Raw genomic sequence first — 22,159 nt, 5'->3', positions numbered from 1 at the left:
TGTCGTATTAATTGAGATTTCGGCCACTTTAATTGAATTAAAAGAATATTCAGATTTGCATAAGAATTGAACGGTCCAATAATTCTTAATTGTTGACTGCATAGTCTATATGATTCATTAATTGCTCATGTTGATCTACGTGCATGTGATATGCTTTGAGTAGCATATGTGAAGCCTAAAAGTTGTCGGCTAAGTGGACATTATGGTCCAATAAAGATCATATGAATATAAATAAAAAACTGTTTGTTTGATTGAGTAGAGGAATGGGCTATTTAACCTTTTAGGACTGCATGGGGTGTTTGGATCTGAATCGACTGTGTGATAAATTAATTGGTAATTAACTAGGGGGACATAATGATAGTGATTGCATGAAATCGAGAGTAGTCATGATGAGGTGATTGATCTATATTGGCATGTCAGAATGTATTAGAATGTAGGGTGTGATTTAGATTGAAATCAATTAATGCACATATGAAGTTATCAATTATGATTCTGATCATGTGAACTTTTAGTGGGCAGCACATGCATTTAAATGGTTGTGGTGTTAATGGGCTGCACATGATATGCATATATCTCTTTTTAATATCAAATGGAAAAGTCTGATTGCATTGCCTAGTGGGTGGCAGATTTTGATTTAGTGTACTAGGCTGCATAATTTAGTCATGTGGTGATAATCATTTATAAAATTATGTCGTGATAATAATTTATCTGTTTGTTTGGATCGGTAACGAGTTGTCGGTATTGGGCTGAACGCACTAGTTGGTGGGCCTGGTCTCAATTGGGCCGCATACTTATATGAGGACTATAATAGGCAGTTAAGTTATTAAGTGCTTTATATGTTCGTAATATAGAATCTTATGTGACCCAAATGGATAATGTGTGTTATGTGATAATTGAGATGACTTTGCAATTCGTTGACTATGTGAAGAGTTGCATGAAAAACTAACTGGTAATGTTAGTTGCACCGGTTGGTTCGGGTATTAGGGAGTGGGTCACGGGTTTGACATAATTGGTATGAATGTGTGAACAATAAGTGAGTATATGTAGTGACACGTTGTATAATGATACGAATACCCGTGCTGCATGAATTCTGGTTACAATCCGTATGTATATTTAAACAGGAACTGAACCACTTGACATGTGCCATGTTATGAAATGTACTTGTGTTGTGATTGAGAGTGGTACTTGAATACTTACTATAACTTGCGCAATTGAAAATGTTTTGCTTATTTGCAACCTGTGTAATGAATGCAAAGAACACATGTGTTATGTTTGCACGAACTGACTAATTTGGTAACCACGATAGGGTTTGACTGATCAACTTGAATACGTGAATAAACATACCGAGCAAACCAAGGTGAGTTCATCTCTTGAGCATGCGTCCCGGTGGTTGGGACAGTCAGTGGGTATTCCTGGGAGGGATAAGTCTTTTGGGTAAAAACGGGAATGTTGGATAATATACTCTTCCTATCACCTTTAAAGTCCCTCCGTGTTGTTTGGTTACCTGGAAGGTAACATGGTATTAGTTAGTAGCGCTACTTAGGTTTGGCAACCTCACCCCGTTCCTGGGAGGACGGGTGTTGAACTAATGACCTAGTCATGACCAATGCTTTGATAGGAGCATTGGAGAAAGGGCAAAATAATCAGAAGCCGTCTTGTATTGGGGTATTATCAACATTGTTTTCAACATTACTTTCGGAATTAAATTCAATGGATTAACTAAACACTTGGTAATCAACGTTTTCGTAAAACTATGAACTCACCAGCGTTGTCTGATACACTTGTTGCATGCTCGCATGTCGTTAGGTATCTTGGATTTGGGGAACTTGCTGTCTGGAGTAGCTGGAGTGGTCATGGGTCGACTGGAAGGATTTATGCGATTGATTTCATGAAACTATACTTTGGTTTTGAAACAGTTTAACTTGGTTCACTATTTGCTTCCGCTGAACTTATTGATTTTCGTTTAAAACTTGTTGAAGATGTTTTTATTAATAATGGGGATTTTATTTATAACTTGTATGGGTTCAATGTAATTGGTGGCTCGTTATTGGTATGTCACACGTCTAACAGGGACACTCCCTATGTGGTAATTTGGGGGTGTGACATAAGACTTCCAATTAATGAAGCGTAAGGAAATAATCTCATTTATCCTATTATCCTCTAAAGGAGAGCAGTATTTTTGTTACATATGTAAGGACCCATTTAATGTTAAACTTATGGAACGAAACTAATGTCCCATTGGGTCTATCTCGGTATTTTATGATATCTATCACGTAAGAGATATCTCTGAGATCTATTATATCAAAGTTTGTGTTAACAATGCTTTGACTTATGTAACATATACATGTCAAAAGAATATCATCTATATAGACAAGTTTAATTTAGTTGCTCCCACACATTTTGAGGTAGGTACATTAATCCACTTGATTGTTGATGAAAATAATTACGTTAAGATTTCACCATATTATGATGTTTGCATTAACCCATACATGGATTTTATTGGCTTATAGACAAACTGTTCTTTAACCTTCAGTTTGGAACTTTCAGGCTGTTTTATGAACATGTAAATGTGACAGCCAATTGTTAGGGAAAATTGTTTTTAATGTTCATCTAATGTAGCTTTAAACTTTTATAAGCTACTAGAACAATGATTATCCTCAAAGAAATCTTTGATAATTTATTTCTTCTTAAGTATAACCTTTGACAATCAATCATGCTTCTTAGTGTCTTAACGTTTATATACTAGGATTTGGTTTAGTTATGAACACTCTTAGGTAATTCAAGCAAATCCCAAACGTTATATGAACACATAAAATCAGTTTTACTAGAAAACAATTTTATTCTATTTAGAAGATTAATTGATGCTAATGGCTTAATTAGAAGAGATGGGATCAGTAAACTTTTCCAAAATCCATTTCAACTTCAGTTAGGGAGGTTATGTAATCATCAAAGTTAGTAGACTTTTAAACCTAGATGACCTCCTGAGTTGATTATTGGGTTTGTTAGAAGTTTCAGTTTTATGGATTAGCTCTTGGTTAGGTTGCTATCATTTTTAGGATTCTAAGTTTGTAAGAGTGGTGCAGTATGGTGTACAAGATGTGTAATCGGAGTTAAATTCAGCGTGAAATTTAATGACACTCTTCCCCCCGCCTCTTGTATTCCTTGCAAGTCATGATAAGGACTTTGACTGCTCCTACTGACCTTAGAAAACTTTAGGAACTCAGCATGCTTAGGGCCAATATTTAACGACCAACAAATTCTAATGGAGAAAACAAATTAATGACATCAGTCTTTGTAGTTTCTCTTGTTGAGGAGTATGTTAGTTTAGATAAGAAATCTAAGTGTGCCCACAATTAAGCAACAATGAAACTTTTGTAAGAGTAGCATTAGATTTTAAGGAGACAAGTTATGATAGAACAGTGTCAAGATGGAGCAATGTCTTGTACAAGAGGTGTAAATTTAGGTAATGTAAAATTTTCACTCCCCACCTCTTGCAACTATTGCAAGTTATTATTAAGACACTTAATGCTCCCACTGACCTTTAATATCTCTAGAATGATATAAGAGAAGTTTCAATTAGGTATGCGACGTGGGAACCTATCATATATATGTTAGACTTTACTTGATTTCCTTAATGTCCAGATGTCATAAGAAACTTAGGGACATATTTAATAGAAATCATGTTAACACATATATGAGTAGATTTCTTTAAGACCATGGGCCATATGAGACTAATTTAAATACAAGCAGGTAGTCTTTAATTGATAAATGAATTATGTCTGAATATTCCATTTTGGAATAAGTTCCACGAATGTTAATGAAATATAACTTATGGTGGGCCCATACTTATTCCTTAAGCCAAATAATGATTTAGGGCTTTTAACGTCATGATTTAAAATCACTTAGAATGAGATTAGATAAAAATCATCATCATTAACCATGTCATGATTTCTCATGAATTTCGGTTATAATGGATGAAATTTATAAGTCTCGTTTTTTATTTTATCAAATTCTCATTTGCATGATGACAAAATTTGTGAAAGTTTAAGGTATCATCTAGTTCCATCTTAGTAATGTTTCTATCCAGATATTAAAACAAATAATATGAGAGTTTAAGTAAGTGTGACTTTATGTTGACCATGCAAACCTCACTACCTTCATAACATAGGTTAATTATATTCTGATTAATCTTCAAAATATGTAAGGTATCGAAAAGTTTTGTTAGAAGACTGCTTATTATGGTTTTTATAGCCTTAAATTTAATTTTGTCACTAACTCTGATGTTAATTATTTGTTGAGTTCTGGTAAGGAAACGTTTAGAACTAGAGTCAACTTATCATGTGTTAATAGGAATATTAAAATTACCAGACTTAAATATCATTAGTAAGTGACTATCTAATTAATTTATCCAACTCTTCTTTAGAATAATGGATAGTCTCGTTGCTTATGCCTTGTCTAATGACATAATTATGCTATGAGATTCTCCCTTGAAAAACCTTAAAGTTGGAATTTTGTACTTGTATTTTTTACTATGGACCTTAGAACTATCCTCTTTTATGGTTTCAGTGGTTGTAAGGTGAATAACATCTTATTTTCCAGTTTCAAACATTTATTTCTTTGTACATATGTTGCTTATCAACACACTCATTATACTTTGGTACTTTTGAATGTTATAGTTGATTTATAAGGCATCAAATTGCACAAGTGAAAATCTTAGTATGTAATGTACTTATTTCCATGCGTAAGCCCTTAATTTTATGGGTCATGGTATTGTACATTATTATGTATTCACATATACCACTTAGCTTTATAGTTTATAATTTTAAATGAAGGCATGCATCTTAGGAATTCTTGTAATTATTCCACAGATAATAGATTCGTCTTAGGAAAGACTTAATTTGGAATAACTTTAGTGATAGCATTATGTTAGAGAGTTCTTGAATGTCATAAGAGACATCATGTTCGATTTATCCTATTCATCATGCTTTAATTTTCTTCTGTAGTATCTTTATCAGAAGAGAGCAATAGGATTATCGTGTCTTAAGAGATAATCAAGGATTTAATTTAAGAGCTAATCTTGTAGAAACTTTAAATAAAGCAAAACATTTTAGGTTTAGGAATTAGAGTGGATGAGATATAGATTTTTAGGAAGAAAATTATAGTGAGTAAAGTTATGGGTACTTAAAAAATTAAGGCAGACAAAATTGATCATAAGATTAATGAAGGATAATTAATGTGAGGATCATTATTTGAAGAAGTTGTGATATGTCTATTACTAACATCAAAATAATAGACTTAGTTAAAATTCTACTTAAACGAAGACAAATCAGCTTTGGCCAGAAGTGTAATCATTTAACCATGTGTGCAAAGTAATCGTGACAAATCAGCTTTGGCCAGAGATGAGACAATCACTTTAGTTACGCACTTGTTAAGAATGCTATACATGAATGAATTAAATCAGCTTTGGCCAGATATTAAGACATTCGCGTTTGTAATGCATACTCAACATGGCTTTCATAATACTTGAACGATAAATAGATGTATTAAATCGGCTTTGGCCAGAAATGATACATCAGAAGCTCATTCAAGTTAAGCCATTTTGGTTTTGTAAAACATTATTTGATTCTGATTAATTAACTAAGTATTTACAAAAGCCAATTATTTAATAGCAAATCACATTAAACAACCTAATAAAGTAATGAGGTTGAGATATCAAGTAAGTCTTAGGTCTCGAGTGAGATCTCGACTCAGTTATGAATCATTATGAGGTTTCGAGTCATTAAGGTCTCGAGTCGCAACCATCAGATTGCAAGTCACTAATGCCAGTCGAAACCTCAGTGGTCTCAAGTTGTAAAGATTGAAACCCTTTATGATTTCGAGTCGCAACCTTGTGGTCTCGAGTCAAAATCTTCGTCTCGACTAGTTAAGGATGATCTCGAACATCCTGTAAACAGCTGTTAGTGTGATAAGGTTGAATCAACTAATTTTAAGGGATTTTGATTATAATTTCGAAATATCTCATGTGTATCTATCCAAGTTAATTATTCGAGTACAAATTAAAATAATGTTTATTCGAAACTTAGAGATGAAGATACACAATTTTAGGAAAGATAATCAAATCCTAGTCTCCCAAAATTGAGTAATATCATAACAAATATTCATATCAATGATTAATTAAAGATTAAATACAAATTAATTAAATCCATTGTTAATCAAAATCTGATCTATCACAAAATTAGGTGATAGCATATGAAACATTCATATATTAAAAGTTAACATAATAATTAATTTAAAATTGATCTTAAGCATTCGATGACAATCACAATCCATTCCACTAACTTCAAATTTATGTACATATTAAAATATGGATATGTGAAGAAACCATCAGAGTTATACACAAATACATATTGACTTCAATTAAATATTTATGAAGTGCAATACAGATAACAATTCAATGAATTAATTATTGTTTCAAATTCTTAAGCTAATATGTACGATGTTAATTAATAAGCGATGGAAACCAGTAACGTTTAAGGATTTAGTGACCATCAAAGAAATATAAATTTTGATTGATTTAATTTTCAAATCAATGACAGACCATCAATCGAAAAACCAAAAATCAATTTTAATTGTTTTAATTCCTATAATTCAATTCATTGAATTCCTTAATTGAATTGATATAATCAACATATAGCTCTGATACCACATGTTGATCAATTCAATAAACATATGATGGAAAACAAATAATGATTGTGTACCTGGTGAGCCAGTAACCACATCAGAGAATGAACTAGACGTCGTGTTCATCAAATTGATTCGGTTCCCCTTTATGATGTATCTTCTTGATGGTAGTACCGAGTTCTTTAGGGTTGAAGAACTCGTAGTAATGGAGAGAGAGGAGGGGCGATTTTAGTGTGATGTTATGAGGGTCTAACCCTAATCCCTCTCTAGTAATCTCTTTATATACACCCAAGGGGAAACCCAATTAGTTAATCTATTATATATAATAAATGTGTTAAATTTTGCTGATGTGTCAAGCTATGAGGGCTCTAAATTTTGCTTTTTGGCTCCAAAACCATGGGTCAAAATATTTTGTATATGCGTTGAGGCGGGTTCCGAATTTTAACCCGAGTATATATTGCTCTAAAAAGTCCAAAATCCTTTATACCTTTCATTCAACAACATGATGGAACTCCTTTTCTCTATCGTCCCTCTCAAAACCCTAGCGCCGCAAACATATTTTCTTCAAAAAAATTGATATCAGACACTGATTTCAGATATTCAAATATGAATTTTCTCAACATCAATTGTTCATCATCCATTTAAGGTACAATACGTCACTTGCAACCCTAATACTTTCTTTCATCCTTAATTTTTTGTTGTTTGATACTTAGGTACTTAGAATTAGGGAATTTGTCCATGGCGGAACACGTTTTTTCCGAGATGGGATGTAAAGATATTGATTCTTGGAATTATATGGTGTCGTGGTATGCGGGGACGGGGGATATGGAGAAGGCGATAGCTACGTTTGGACCAATGCCGGTTAAAACTTCGGCTTCGTGGGCTGCGATGGTTACTGGTTATATAGATTCGGGGAACTTGGAAATCACGCCTAACTTTTATGACGTGATGCCTGAACAAAGCGTTGTTTGTTGTATCAAAATGATCTATGGGTATTCAAACAATAGAGATGTTGAATCTGCACGCGAAGTATTCGATGAAATGGGCGAGAAGGATCATTTGCAAGTAGTGTTAGTGGCATATGGAAGGGAGAAGGAGCAGTGTTCTCACCTATCACTGCTCAGATGGAACCCATTGAGGTTGGAAAAAACAACGAGCATCAATTTGACTGCTACACTCTCTCTCACGTTGAGGCAGTACCTTCAAAAGATGGCTCTCATAATCGAAGTACAATGAATTGGGTGACCTTGAAGCCTTACGGTGAAAATATACAGTTGCACAAGCATGATAACAAAAGTAAAGAGACGTATGTACAAGAGGATGCATCTTTATCCACCATAGAAGCACTTGGTGGAAGTAAGACAAACCACATACTGCCAAAATTTGAGTCTTTTAACTTTGAAACAAGTGATGTGATGGAAGAAGATCTTATGGGTATGGAGCCTGGTCTTGTGTTTTTTGAGGTAATGTTAGTTGTAATTCTATGAACTGTTTTGCATGTCTTTCTATTTAATCACTACCATTAACCACATTTTCTGTTATGTAGGATGGCTCTTATTCGAGGGGTCCAGTTGACATACATGTTGGAGAAGTTAATGATTCCAACTATTTTCTATCCCCAACGTTCAAGTTTGAGCAAGTGAGTTCTTTTTGGTGGTTTCCTTTTGCAGGATATATTACGAGTCTTATTGTTTATCTTTCATGTTATGCATAGTGGTGTAAATATGTAGGGTTGCTTAAGTTCTGGTTTTGACTAAAAAAGAAAACCAAACCAAACCAAACCAAATTGTATCTGGATTTAAATTGTATTCGCCTATTCGGTTTATGGCTCTCAATATGGTTGGGATCTGAAACCGAATTTCATCATTTGTCTTTGGTTTGATTTTCGAATTAAAGGTTTCCAAACAAAACCAAACTGAAAACTAGATTGTGTATATATTATATGGTGTTTGGCAGATTCACAATTTGACATAAAAGAACATTTTCTTTTAAAATTGATTGTCTAAGTCACTTCTTTGTCTTACTGTTTCTTGGGTTAGTGTTTGGTTAAAGGTTGCCACAAGAGACTGCACATCGTTCATACCATAGAGTTCAGTGATGGGGGTTCAGATATCCAGATCTTGAGGGTTGCTGTTTACGAAGAGCAATGGGTCAGTACTGCTCATCTTGCTGACAAAAGGTATCTTAACTTCACTCATTCAATTTGAAAATGTCGATATGTTCCTACAACTAATCTTGTAATACACGTGATCCTTGGAGGCATTAGTGGTTCAGTTTTAACCCATTCATTTACGAAAGTGTTATGTTTTAGTGATAATTTCACATTTCCCCCTCAAAGCTTGGTATAATATATAATAGAGTAAATTGCCATTTTCGTCCCTGAGGGTTGGCCAGTTTTGCGACTTTCGTCCAAAGGTTTGTTTTTTCCACATCTGGACCTAAAAGGGTTAAGTTTAGTGATAACTCCATCCATTTTTCTCCATTAAGTCAAGCGTATTTCCGTCTTATTTGTTAACTTAAAAGGGCAATTCGGTCCTTTTCAGGGGTATTCAGTCTTTTTACATAAAGTGAAAAAGACTTGGTTGCCCTTTAATTTAGCGAAAAAAGACGGAAATACCCCTCACTTAACGGAAAAAAATGGATGGAGTTAACGAGCCTGATGAAAATTGCAAGATTTCAAACCTTTTGGTTCTAGATGCGGAAAAACAAACCTTTTGACGAAAGTCGCAAAACTGGCCAAACCTCAGGGTCGAAAATGCCATTTTATTCTATTTATATATATTAAACTCACCATGGGGGTAAAGGATCAATAGCTTTTCTTGCATGAGTTATGAGTAAATCTTTGAGTTGACCAAAGAAAATTTCAAGCATGTTGAAGCTAAAAAGATATGTATGGTTGCTATCTGCTGCTTGCTTGAATAATGCTTCAATTGTGCGGTGAACTACCCCTGGACAATCTCGATTTCCTTCCTATAAATGTATTGGTTTATTACAAAAATGATAGGATATGTATCGAATGCATGTTCATTTTGGGCTCTACAGTTTCCTAACGATTGATGACGTTAAGTTGTTATTTTTTTGTTAATTTCTTTGGCCAAGTCTTTGCCTTTACTACTTCCAGCTCCAGAAGACGGTATATTCAATAACTGTAACCGGATGCATCTGTTTGATGTGGTTAACCAATATCGTGCCATATTTGCTGATGATACATCAGTAAGTAAAGAGAATTAGGATGGTTGACTTTCTTTCTGCTGGGCCATGCATCAGATTGCCTCTCACCTTAAAACTCTCAAAGTTTTGCTTCCAAAGATACTGAAGGCGGATCATTATCCAATATATTGGATTAGTTCATGGTATGTGTTACACTTGTATTTTAATTTAAACATCATAATATTTAATTTAACTTGATATTGATCTTATTTTTGCTTCACAAGGGGCTTCGTTGGGTTGGATTGGATTTTTATGGCTTGCTTCCGCCTCTATTTGAAGAGTAAGTTACTTCTAATTTTTTTCATTTCATGGATCAGCTAACCATTTTTCATTTACGTGTTTGATCTGGATTATGCCAATGTAGTTGATGGTGGTTGTATGTTTTTTTTGTTATTGTAATGTTGTTTCCCCATCGTAGTTGTGGTCTGCATATACTAGAAGTAATTTAATTCTGGCTATATATCATATGGTTGATTAACAGGTCAAATTACGAGTCCAGGTTGTATTTTTTTGGTAACGGGTCAAATTGCAACTTGGGTTTGGTTGGTAACCTGCAGATTGCATTTTTATAGAAGATAAATAATAAATACAAATGGCTTTGTTACTTGGTTCAGGTTGCATATGGTAGATTATGAGTCATTTGGTTGGTAACCTGCAGATTGCATTTTATAGTTAAAAAGTAATAAAGACAAATGACATTGTTAGTTGGTTCAGGTTGCATATGGTAGAGTGCGTGTCAAAAGTCTGGCACGTTGTGAGGCTTACACACATAATCCACGACTTAAAGAATGTTCCTCATTGTATATATGGTCTTAGCTCTTCACAAATGGACAAGTCATGACAGAAGATAACCCATTAAGTTAGCAAGCATAAAAGGTGCCACATAGTTCTTCTTGATTTGCAGCTTCTTTTAATCAAAGTACTGGAATTGTGGTTCTTAGTTGGTTAATGTTTGTTATTTATTTGTGTTAATATACTCTTTTTGTTAAGAAACAGTCACGTAATTACTTGAATCATGGAGAAATGTGGGGTTTACCTGAATGAGTGATATGGGTCCTGTAAAATACTATTTTGATTGTGAGCATGTATCGTGGTGGACGTAGAGCAACTAGAAGACCTAGAAGTGCTCCACCCGATTTGCTACTGTTGAGTGAGGTACTTTTCACAAGATTGCTTTTTGAGTGAAGAATTGTCCGTTTGCTTCAAAAGTCATAATATTTTATTTTATCAAAGTTATTTAAATAATATACATTAATAACCTATTTGTTAGACCCTCGAGATGTTTCTAATAAAACAAATCTGGGTATAACTTGGTTTTTAATAGGCATCGAAATAATAGACTACTTTCCGGTTGTAAAGAAAAGGTAACCGAAAACAGGATGGTTTAACCGGGGTTGCCAAACTGTTTCTTATGATTTTCTAAGTTGCTTTATTAAAAAAAAAACAGATTGAGAGGGGTCAAATAATAAATCTATCTAAGACTGGGATGGGAACATTTTAAATGCGTTGACAATCCCCCAATGTCTATTTTTAATGAGGCATATTGCGTGCTAAATTGTTATTTTCAATGATTTTGTTTCAGTAATATTTTTTTTGTAACTATAAGTAACCCAATAGTTATTTTTTAATATGTTAAAAAATGGAAAAAGTACTTGCGGGTCCTATGCAACTAAAGCGTTTTAACATGGATCCTACCTATCCATCTCACCACCTCTAATTTAGGACATTAAACATTCTCATTTTGTGACCCATTTACCATAAATGGGTCCTATGGAGGTTATGTTTTCTATCTGTCATGTTAATTGTGTATAAGTAAAAAAGTTAACCGGTTATAATTGGTCAAATGGTCGAATAAATAAAAGGGATAAAATTAAATAAAGGTGCATTAAAATGCCTACAACTTCCTGACTCACCATGTCATTTTTAATTTGCTAATGTAGTTTTTGTGATCATATTTAACGTATTGCAGTTTATGTGATCATATTTAACGTATTAACGTATTGTAGTTTATGTGATCATATTTTGCAAATGTAGTTTTTGTGATCATATTTAACGTATTGTAGTTTATGTAATTTTAATTTCTATATTCTATATTCTTTGACTTGGTGTATTGGTATTCTTTTCGTTTTGGAGCCGAGGGTCTCTCTGGAAGCAGCCTCTCTATCCCTAGGGATAGAGCCAAGGTGTGTCTACATCCCACCCTCCCCAGACCCTATAAGTAGCTTGCTATTTGTGGGATTTACTGGGTATGGTTGTTTTAATATTGAGCACGCCAATTCTATATCAATATCAAGTTCTGGTGTTTAAGAGTCTTTTTTCAGTCATCATGAGTTCTTGGGCTTTAGAAAGTAGAATTGTATAATTAAGATATAAAATAAAACAGAGGTGAGTGTCGTTACAATATTGCTGGTTATTGTGATATTGTTTACAAGTTTTGTTGGACCGTGTGCGACCCTAAATAGTCAGTATAAGGCAGTTCATCTTTGAATACAGAGGCGGAATCAAAGTAAACAAAGTCACAACAGCTATATCCTCTTAATTTCCTCTGTATTACTACTTTCTGAGTCGATTACAATGATTTCTGACAAAAATCCGGCAGCACTTCGACTCTAATTCCGCTCCAACCGATTCTGAATGAGATCACACGACTCATATATATAGTAGTGCTGATTCCGCTCGAAACGGTTCGAGCGGAACCCCATGTGATCATCTCGAGCGGAATCACCAGGTTACCTTTTGGAGCGGAATCACCTAAATACACTTTGGAGCGGAATCAATCATGATACACAGGAGTGGAATCACATCAAATCCTGATTTCGCTTCAAATGACACAAATGTCATTTGGAGCGGAATTACACTCTAAAATCCTATTCTTGATTTCCGAGCTCCAATCTAACCTATCTAGACCTAAGACTCGATAAAGATGCAGTAAACAGACATTTAGAGCACCAACAGACTCCTCCTTGGATGTTGACGAAGTCTTCGGCGTCGAGTCTTCAATCTTGGTCTTTTTCCAAACTTTGTCTTCTCATTGTAAAAGCTTTATCTTCACAGGTTCAGGGACTCAACCTAGCTCCATCTTTAGTCTCCCCTTTGACTGTTGATCCAGAACTCTAGACTCCCCCTTTCACAGACTCCCCCTCTCAGTATGCTGGGATCTAGGATCTTGGTCTGGTTCAAACTTTAACTTTGTGAGCCACGGGGATAATGAAATCCACAACCTGTTGCTCAACCAAATAACATTACAAACTATTGATTTTCAACAATAAATCACAATATCTATCAGTTTAGAAATCCACTCAAGTATTCAGGTCCAAGTTAATGACCCTGATTACTCAATTAATCTACCAAGTTCAACTTAATGACCTTGGTTGATCTTTTTGACAAACAAACTGATTGTTGTTTAACATTTTCAAAATATTTTCCTGAAAATAACAAGTATCAAGTCAATGAACTTGTTTTGACTTTTTCAACAACCCAATCTACAACAAGATAAGCTCTCCTCATTCTCCAGTCCAGAACTTTTCCTGCATCTGCTTCAATCCTCGAGAATCCATCAATCAACTCTCCACTTTGGTTTGTCAGAAAATAAAGCAGAAATAAAATCTTTTTGGATTTTAATAAAGTTTCTAAACTAGGAAATGAAATACAGAAACTTAAATTGCAGAATGTAAACTATTTACAAACATATTTTTGGTGAGCGTGTCAGGGAATCATATCAGCTTATCAGATAAGTTACAAGTACCGTTAAGCTTTAATTTCATATTCAGAATTAAACAATTCACGTAGATTGTCGATATACTGATCCAATTTAAATTCTCACACAAATTTCAATTTATTCAGGATACGATTTATATGTTTTAGGAACTTAACTCATTCATGTGTCTCACCTCTTGAATATACTCCCGTATCCAGAATCCCAATATTCAGTCTTACAGGTGAGTATACCACAGATAATATCTGTAAGGGGTTAAATGCGAGGGCCGTGAGAGCTCAGGTCGATACTTCCGTATACGCAGAGAGATGACGGCTTCGTCTTTTCGGTGTGTCCCCTTTAGAGGATCTTTTGTTACAACAGCACACGATTATCATTTTGCAATGTTTCATCGTTTTTTATGCTGAGGGTGGTGCTATATTTCAAGCAATGCAGAAAGTATTATTCAAGGACTAGGTCAGAACTTCCATTCAGCAGAAGTCCCGGAGTAATACCCCAGATATCCCTGAGTATAAAGACCTAGTATTTCAGAATAAGGGACCTTTCAAACGAGATTTCAGGGGTTACCTATATATCCAAGTAGTGTTCCCCACGAATTACGCAAGTTTGAAATTTTATGTTTATATCCCAAATAAATTTACTAAATGTGCAAAAACCTATCGACACATCATCAGTGAGACTGTTTAACGCATTTAATTCTTTACAAATCTTTAGCGTACTATAACTGTCAAACTGATGTACTATCATTTTCCCTTTTTACACAAGCTCTTTTTCAGTTTTCTATTGTTTTTTGGATTTTGAAATTTTATCATGTTTTTGTATATTTGAATTTTTTACTGTTTTTGTATATTTTCTGAAAATATATCTACTCCCCCTAAATACCAAAACAAGTAAAAAATCGACAAACCATTGCAGATTGTTTTCTCATATTCATCTACAACAGTACCTTCATCAACGCCAATAATGCCATCCGACACCGAAAGAAGCTTCATACCATTTAGTTTTAAAAGAAATTTAAAACGTGTTTTATCAAAAGCTTTGGTATGTAAATCAGCTTTCTGTTCGTCAGTGTGGATTTTCTCAATTCGAATCAACTTCTTCTCGAAGCAATCTCGAATGAAGTGATGTCAAATTTCTATATGTTTAGTTTTAGCGTGATGTACTAGATTTTTTGTTATATTTATTGCGGCCTCATTATCAACAAAAAGAGGTGTGTTAAGAAACTGCAAACCGTAGTCGCGCATCTGTTGCTGTATCCACAGGATCTGAGAGCAGCAACTGCTAGAAGACACGTACTCCGCTTCACATGTGGATAGCGCCACAGACGTTTGTTTCTTACACTGCCAGGTAACCAAGCGAGGTCCAAAGAACTGGCATCCTGCAGTTGTTGATTTTGCATTGACTTTGCAGCATCCGAAATCCGAGTCGGAATACCCTTCGAGCGTAAAGTCGCCTTTTCTAGGATACCACAACCCCAATGTAGGAGTTCCTTTCAGGTAGCGTAATATCCTCTTTACAATAATCATGTGCGAAGCTCTCAGGTTAGACTGATATCTTGCTGCGAGGCACGTTGGGTACACTATATCAGGACGTGAAGCAGTTAAGTACATCAATGAACCGATCATGGAACGATAGAACGTCTCATCAGCCCTGTCTCCGGTGAGATATGGGTGAATCCCATGATTTGTTGCTAGAGGGGTAGCAGCTGGAGTAGAACTTGACATCCCAAATTTCTCTAGAATATCATGCACGTACTTCGTCTGGTGAATGAAAATTCCCTCAGGAAGTTGTTCAACTTGTAAACCCAAAAAGAATTTCATCTCCCCCATTGATGACATTTCGAATTTCTGCTTCATAACTGATTCCAAGTCTTTGCACAATTGCTCATTCGTTGACCCAAAAATTATATCATCCACATAAATCTGTACGATCAGAAGATGTCCGTCGACCTATTTAGTGAAGAGAGTGGCATCCACTTTTCCACGAATGAAGCTGTTGGCTAGTAGGTGTTGAGACAAAGTCTCGTACCAAGCTCTCGGGGCCTGGTGTAAACCATACAGCGCTTTGTCCAGCAGATAAACCTTGTTTTTTGTGGATTGGATCGGTGAAGCCCGGCGGCTGTCCGACATAAACCTCCTCTTTAACCTTCCCATAAAGAAACGCCAATTTTACATCTAGCTGATATACTTTGAAGTTCAACCAAGATGCAAATGCCAGGAAAATTCTGATTGCTTCTAGTCGTGCCACAGGAGCATAGACTTCAGTAAAATCAATTCCCTCCTGTTGACTAAAGCCCTAAACAACGAGTCGAGCTTTGTTTCGTACAACAACTCCTCTGTCGTCTCTCTTACATTTAAATACCCATTTTGTGTTGATTTTTCTGTGACCATCTGGCAAATCCACTAGCTTCCACACTCCCAACTTTTCAAACTGACTTAATTCTTCTTGCATCGCATTGACCCAAGAATCTTCAGTAAGCGCCTCTTTATAAGTTCGCGGTTCGATCTGCGAAATAAAACAACTTCATGAAAACTCAGTTTGTAAAGGTGCTACTGTAGGGTAAAAACATGTAAGGCCCTGGTCAATTTGACGTCTCGTGCGAACGCCCGATTGCAACTCTCCAATGATTAACTCCTCTGGATGGTATGAAAGAGTTTGTGGCATTACTTCGCTTGGAACATCCACATCGCCTTCCAGATTAGTAACATTTTGATTTGCACCTTGTTCACTAATTTGGTTTGTTTGACTTGAATCCTGAATCTGCTCCCCCTCAGAATCTGAGTCACTATGATCAAATATCGGCATATTCTCAGATTCTTGATTATCATTCTGATCCGACTGATTATCTTGAGCAACTTCATTTTGTTGGACATCATCATGTTCACCAGCATTGCTAGGACCTGCTTCATTGTCGTTTGAAGTTTCCCGTGGTCTTCTAGAATACTCAGCTGGGAACCTTTGCTGCGACTCGTACTCTCGCAAAATATCCAACTCATCAAAGAAATCTTCTTCTTCCTCTGATTCTTCCTTCATGTCAAACGAATCCCACAATTTATCATAATGATAACGCCATGAATCTCCAAGATTCTGCGGCAGCATTGTATAACCTTGACATTCAACATTTGCAGCTTCAATAATCCGCTTCTCACTTGGAACGAAGACGCGTCGCATAGGGCTTGCATAACCAACAAATATACCCTCAATGCACTTCGGACCAAACTTTCCATGAGGCTCTATAACAGTACAGGGTGACCCGAATGGTTCAAGATACTTCAAATTAGGTTTGCGGTTATTGATCAACTCAATGCATGTTTTGTTGAACTTCTTGACAGTGAGAACTCTGTTGAGCGTATAGCATGCGGCGGAAACAGCTTCAGCCCAAAAATTTATTGGTAACTTTGAATCTGCGAGCATTGTTCTAGTCGTCTCGATTAGTGTCCGATTTTTGCGTTCTGCGACTCCATTCTGCTGCGGAGTGTACGGAGCACTAAACTCATGCAATATACCTCATTCATCACAAAATTCTTCCATCTTGTTGTTCTTGAATTCAGTACCATTATCACTTCGAATTCTTTTGATACGCCTTTGGTACAAATTCTCAAACTTCTTGAACAACGCCATCAAACTGTCATAGGTTTCATCTTTTGACTTCAAAAACGATACCCATGAAAATCTGGAATAATCATCAGTAACGACCAAACAGTAGTAATCTCCTGTAATACTTTTGACATTCACAGGACCAAACAAATTCATGTGAAGTCTTTCCAGGGGTCTTGAAACTGAATTGACTTGCTTTGTAGGGTGTGACTTTTTCTTCTGTTTGCCTTTAACACAGCTAATGCACTCCCCTTCCAGATGAAAACCTTTCACATGAACACCCAACACTAAATCATTATGAACCAGGTGATTCATCTTCCGTAGGTGAATGTGACCCATTTTCCTATGCCACAATCTCGATTCTTTTTCAGTTGCTCTAGACACAAAACAATGAGCCTGACCCGTGGTTGTAGTAGCTACACTCATGTCCAACACGTACAGATCATTAACTCTTGGTGCCCTCATGATAATTCATTCCTCAAGGATAACAAATCCTGGCTTCAAGATCAAACATTCTTTGTTAGTGAAGTGAGTGGTATACATTATGTCACAAATCTACGAGATACTTAGCAGATTATTCTCCAGCTCAGCAATGTAGTTAACTCTCTCAAACTTCACAATCCCATTGGATAACGTTCCTTTACCAATAATCCTACCACCTTGATTACCCGCGAAACCAACATAACCTCCATTGATATTCTTCACATCATACAACAACGCAGTCTTCCCTGTCATATGTCGAGAAGCTCCACTATCCATAATCCAACGTGAAACTAGTCTCGGAACATCCTGCACATATCACAACATGACTTAAAAACTCATTTCAATAAAGATGCCGATTCATGCTTCGCGATCAAGGAAGCTCCGACAGGTCAGGTTTTCATTCAACGAAGAATATATCCACCCAAGCCTGACCAGCCTTGGGTGTTACCTTGTTGTCTTTAGCTTTCCCATTTTGTTTCTTAAAATTTTTTGCTTGAAGTGGTGGAAAGTTTGTATCATCCACAATTGGGACTAAATTCACCACCTTTTTCTCTTGTGAAGTTGAAGTTTGTTTCTCTGCTTTGGGTTTCCAAATTTGTTGAGATGTTGCAACCCGTTTGTAAAATTTTTCATTTTTAATTACCAACTTCTTTACGGGTTCAGTTTTGATCTTGGTGATTTGATTTTTCAAAGCCTTTTTCTCAACAAACATTGGTCTTTTCCCTTCACATCAACTTTCTTTTTCTGAATCTTCACAGCTTCAGTCTTAGGCTTCAAGTTAGTACACTTTCGTGCAATATGTCCAACTTGATTGCATCTAAAGCAAGTTCGAGTGTCAACTACCCGACTTGTGCCTTCAGACTGAGACTGTGAAGCTTTCTTCTCAAAGAATTCGTCATTTGATTTCAAAAAAAATTTCGAATCTTCATCAGACAATGAACTTGAACTATTCACAAACACTTTCTTCTCAACAAACTTCTTGTTTTGAACATTCTTTTTCTGATAAGACTTACCACCTTGATAACCACCCGACCAATTGTTTCGGTTGTTGTTATAAAAACGCGGTGGAACAACAGGTTTCTTATAGTAAGCTTTATCTTTTTCAAAATTCATTTGTCTCTTTGTTTGACTCAAGCTGTTCACTTCTGACAACTCAACTTCAACCAATTTGAAAACATTTGTTAACTTGTCCATACTAAAATTCTCAATGGGAAACTCAGAATCCGAAAACAACTTATCCGAACCCAACATCTTGTACATGACAAGATTTAATCCTTCATTTAAGTTGTTCTTGGACTTTTGTTTCGGAATATATTTATCCAAGAAACATCCAACATCTTCAGCTGAATCAGACATCAAGACACTTTCAGCTGTGCTTTTAACAATCTCTGTCTGAACACTATCATCAGATGATGTAGAAGAAAATGTAACATCAATTGAATCAGGAAGTTTAACTTCATTTTGTTCTTCAGTTTCAACCAACCCAGATTGCTTTTTCGAATAATTGTCAAGAACTGGTGGTGGAACTTGATGAAAACCCACCCCGGTTCCATCCGAGTACACATCTTCGCCTGCTTTGTTTTTCCCGATGGGTTTGGGAACAATGTGTTGCAAAACAAAGCTTGCGGAGTTGTAACTCTTAAGCTTCAATTGGATTCGCTCATTTTCAATTTCAGCCTCTTGAAATTTAACTTTCAACTTTGCGATTTCATCCAGTTGTTGATTTATTAATTCTTCTTTTAATCGAAGCACTGTTGTTAGTTGAACATTTTCTTTATATGTTTTACCGTTTCTGTCATCATTTTCTTTCATTGTGCTTTTAAGCTTCTCAAACTTTTCAGTGATCTGACGATTTTCAAGAACTAACCTTTCATTTTCATTCCTAACCTTTTCTTGATCAGTTTTATCATTTTCAATTTTGTTAGTTAATTCTTTTAACCGTTCAGTTGAAGCTTTCACCGTTTTATCACGATCAAGAATTTGATTCTCAACACTTCTGACTTTCGCAGTGAGATCCTCAATTTTCTTACCATTGAGATAAGTGACTGTACTACAAACTTTGCATTCCTTGATGCAATTTTTGCGGTCAACATCACCATTGACTTTCTTACCTGACTTAGTCGTTGACGCATTTGAACTGACCTGGCTTTTAGATTCAGAGACGGATTTAGAATCTACCTCAAGTGTCTTAGCTGCCGGCACCTTGTCAGCCATCTTTCCCATGTTTTCAGCATTCAACTCCTGTGTCGTGTCAATGATCCTAGTGTCAATCTTCTTTGACTTCTCTTTCTCTTCTTTCTCCTTCTCTTCTTTCTCTTTCTCGTCTCCGCTTCCCCACCATTTATTCTGCCAATAATCATCTTCATCTTTAAACTCTTTGATTATGGTTTCCAAATCAAGAGTGTTATGATCAATAGCAATGTTTCCATAGGGGTCAAGATAACATTCTCTGTCTGGATCCCATCTTTTTGCTCTTTTTGCTTCAGAATAGATACCAGATATTCTGATCAATCTGTTTGTGGCTAACAGCTTTCTGTAATTATACTTCTGTTCTTCATTTCTGTTATCTTTCCAAGGAATAGGTTCAGTTTTTGCCATGAAAGCATATCCAACCGCATCCTCTTCAGGTAACAATTCACTCCAGTCGTAACCTTCATCGTCGTGAATTACAGCAAGAGCTCTAGATTTCTCTTTATTATCCTCAAGCTGCTTCATTCTTGGCGGCTCCGATTTATTCTGATGATAAATCGCCTTCTTGTGGTAATCTTCTCTGAATGGGTTGTCATACTCATCGGCATACGCATTTCGGCATTCACGCTTAAAGTGACCTTTCTGTTTGCATTTGAAGCACGTCACTTTACTCTTGTCAAAACCCAACTTGGTAGAAGGTCCACCAATTGACTTTCTCCCAGTTATCTCCATGAAACGGTGTGCCCGACGAACTGCATTGGCCATACACCACCTTATGTCAATCAGTTCCATCTCCTCAGGATCAATCTGATCATAATCTTCCTTCGTTAGGTTAGTGTTGCCTATCTTCCCTGCTACAAGACTTTCATAAGATTCTAGCACAGATGCTAAGAAGACCATCTGTTGCTTTGCTGACTCCTCGCTGAAATTCTGAGTGTTCTTTAAGTCTACAGCGATGTTGCATTGAAATAAATTCTTTGCATCAGAATGATTTGCAGATTACGAAGATCCACTGTGAAATCCACTGCTTTGACTTTCTTTGTTTGAAGTGTTAGAACTCTCAGCAGAAAATGCTGTCTTGGGAGATGTACTCTTTGGCATCATGCTCTTTGGATAATACAAATCGAAGTTCTGCTGGTACGATGAGTGATTGACTTTGTGTGTCTTCTTTAGCTCCAGCTCGTGACTTTCAAGTCTCTCAATCAGCAAATGTACAGTCAACACTTCTGGCGGTTTGATAGTATTCTTCAGCATCAACGCATAATATTGCCAATCCATCTCGTCTGGCAACGAATCAAACAATTTGTCAACTAGCTCATCTTGAGTATAGGAAATTCCATGTCTCGCCAGTTCCAGCTTCAGGTGCCCAAACCTCTCAATCATTTTACAAACTAATTCATTCTTTAAACACCCAAACAAATCAAACTCTTTTCTAACTAGTTTCTTTTTGTTCTTCACTATTTCTGTACTTCCTAAACATTTGGTTTCTAACTTTTTCCAGAGATCTTTAGAACTGCTGTACTCGATCAAAGATATTATATCTTCACGAACAGACTGAAATAGCAGTGCAATGCATTTTTGCTCAGCGACAAATGCCTCTATTTCTTCAGATGATGATAAGGTCTCGCCACTTTTGCCACCATCATTATATCCGTTCTTTAAATTCTTCCAGCTAAGAAAAGCAAAGGCCCTCAACCAATCTTCGAACTTTTTGGCCCATCTACTATATTCTTCAATAGCCATCAACTTCGGGGGTTTGTTATATGTTCCAAATGCGCTTTCAACTTCCAAAGCATCCGATAATTTTTTCTTTGCATTCGGAGGTGAAGGGATAAGGTCCCAAAAACCTCATAATAAGTGCTTGGGACCATACCACAACCTTAATTTTCAGCTTGGCACCTTGCGCGGCGGCGCACTGGTCTCACAAAAGAAAGGTTTAAAAAGCCCACAACATTCAACACTTGCGCCCAAAAGGGAATCATAAAACCTTGCGCCTCTCCTACACCAAATAAGGGATAAGAATCCAGAGTTAGATACTTCCGCTTAATATCCAGATTTGGATATTATTTGCCCAGACTTGGGATTTATTCACCTGCTTCCACACGATAAGGTGTCACACCAGATTACAGCAGTAGTCTTCTAGAAATAATACAATCGTGCACCACCAAGACGGTTACAACCGTCTGGACACGTGTCACTACATCAGTCGTCCTTGAAATCACAACGAATGCATGCAAATGAAGGGTAATCTCCACTTAGCAACTTTACACGTGGCTAATCCCT

General features: G+C 36.1%; 1 protein-coding gene across 1 annotated transcript; it reads left to right on the top strand.

The window, feature by feature from the left end:
• The first annotated feature begins 7,913 nt into the window (after positions 1-7,913).
• Positions 7,914-8,966, top strand: LOC110876302. Its single transcript, XM_022124477.2, has 3 exons — positions 7,914-8,144; positions 8,228-8,320; positions 8,721-8,966. Exons 1-3 carry the CDS (start codon positions 7,914-7,916, stop codon positions 8,886-8,888), a joined length of 492 nt encoding a protein of 163 aa, XP_021980169.1. The 3' UTR covers positions 8,889-8,966.
• The last annotated feature ends 13,193 nt before the right edge of the window (positions 8,967-22,159 follow it).

This window comes from Helianthus annuus, chromosome 7 (genome assembly GCF_002127325.2).
Source record: "Helianthus annuus cultivar XRQ/B chromosome 7, HanXRQr2.0-SUNRISE, whole genome shotgun sequence".
NCBI classification, from domain to species: Eukaryota; Viridiplantae; Streptophyta; class Magnoliopsida; order Asterales; family Asteraceae; genus Helianthus; species Helianthus annuus.
This window is presented reverse-complemented; position numbering and strand designations above follow the sequence as displayed.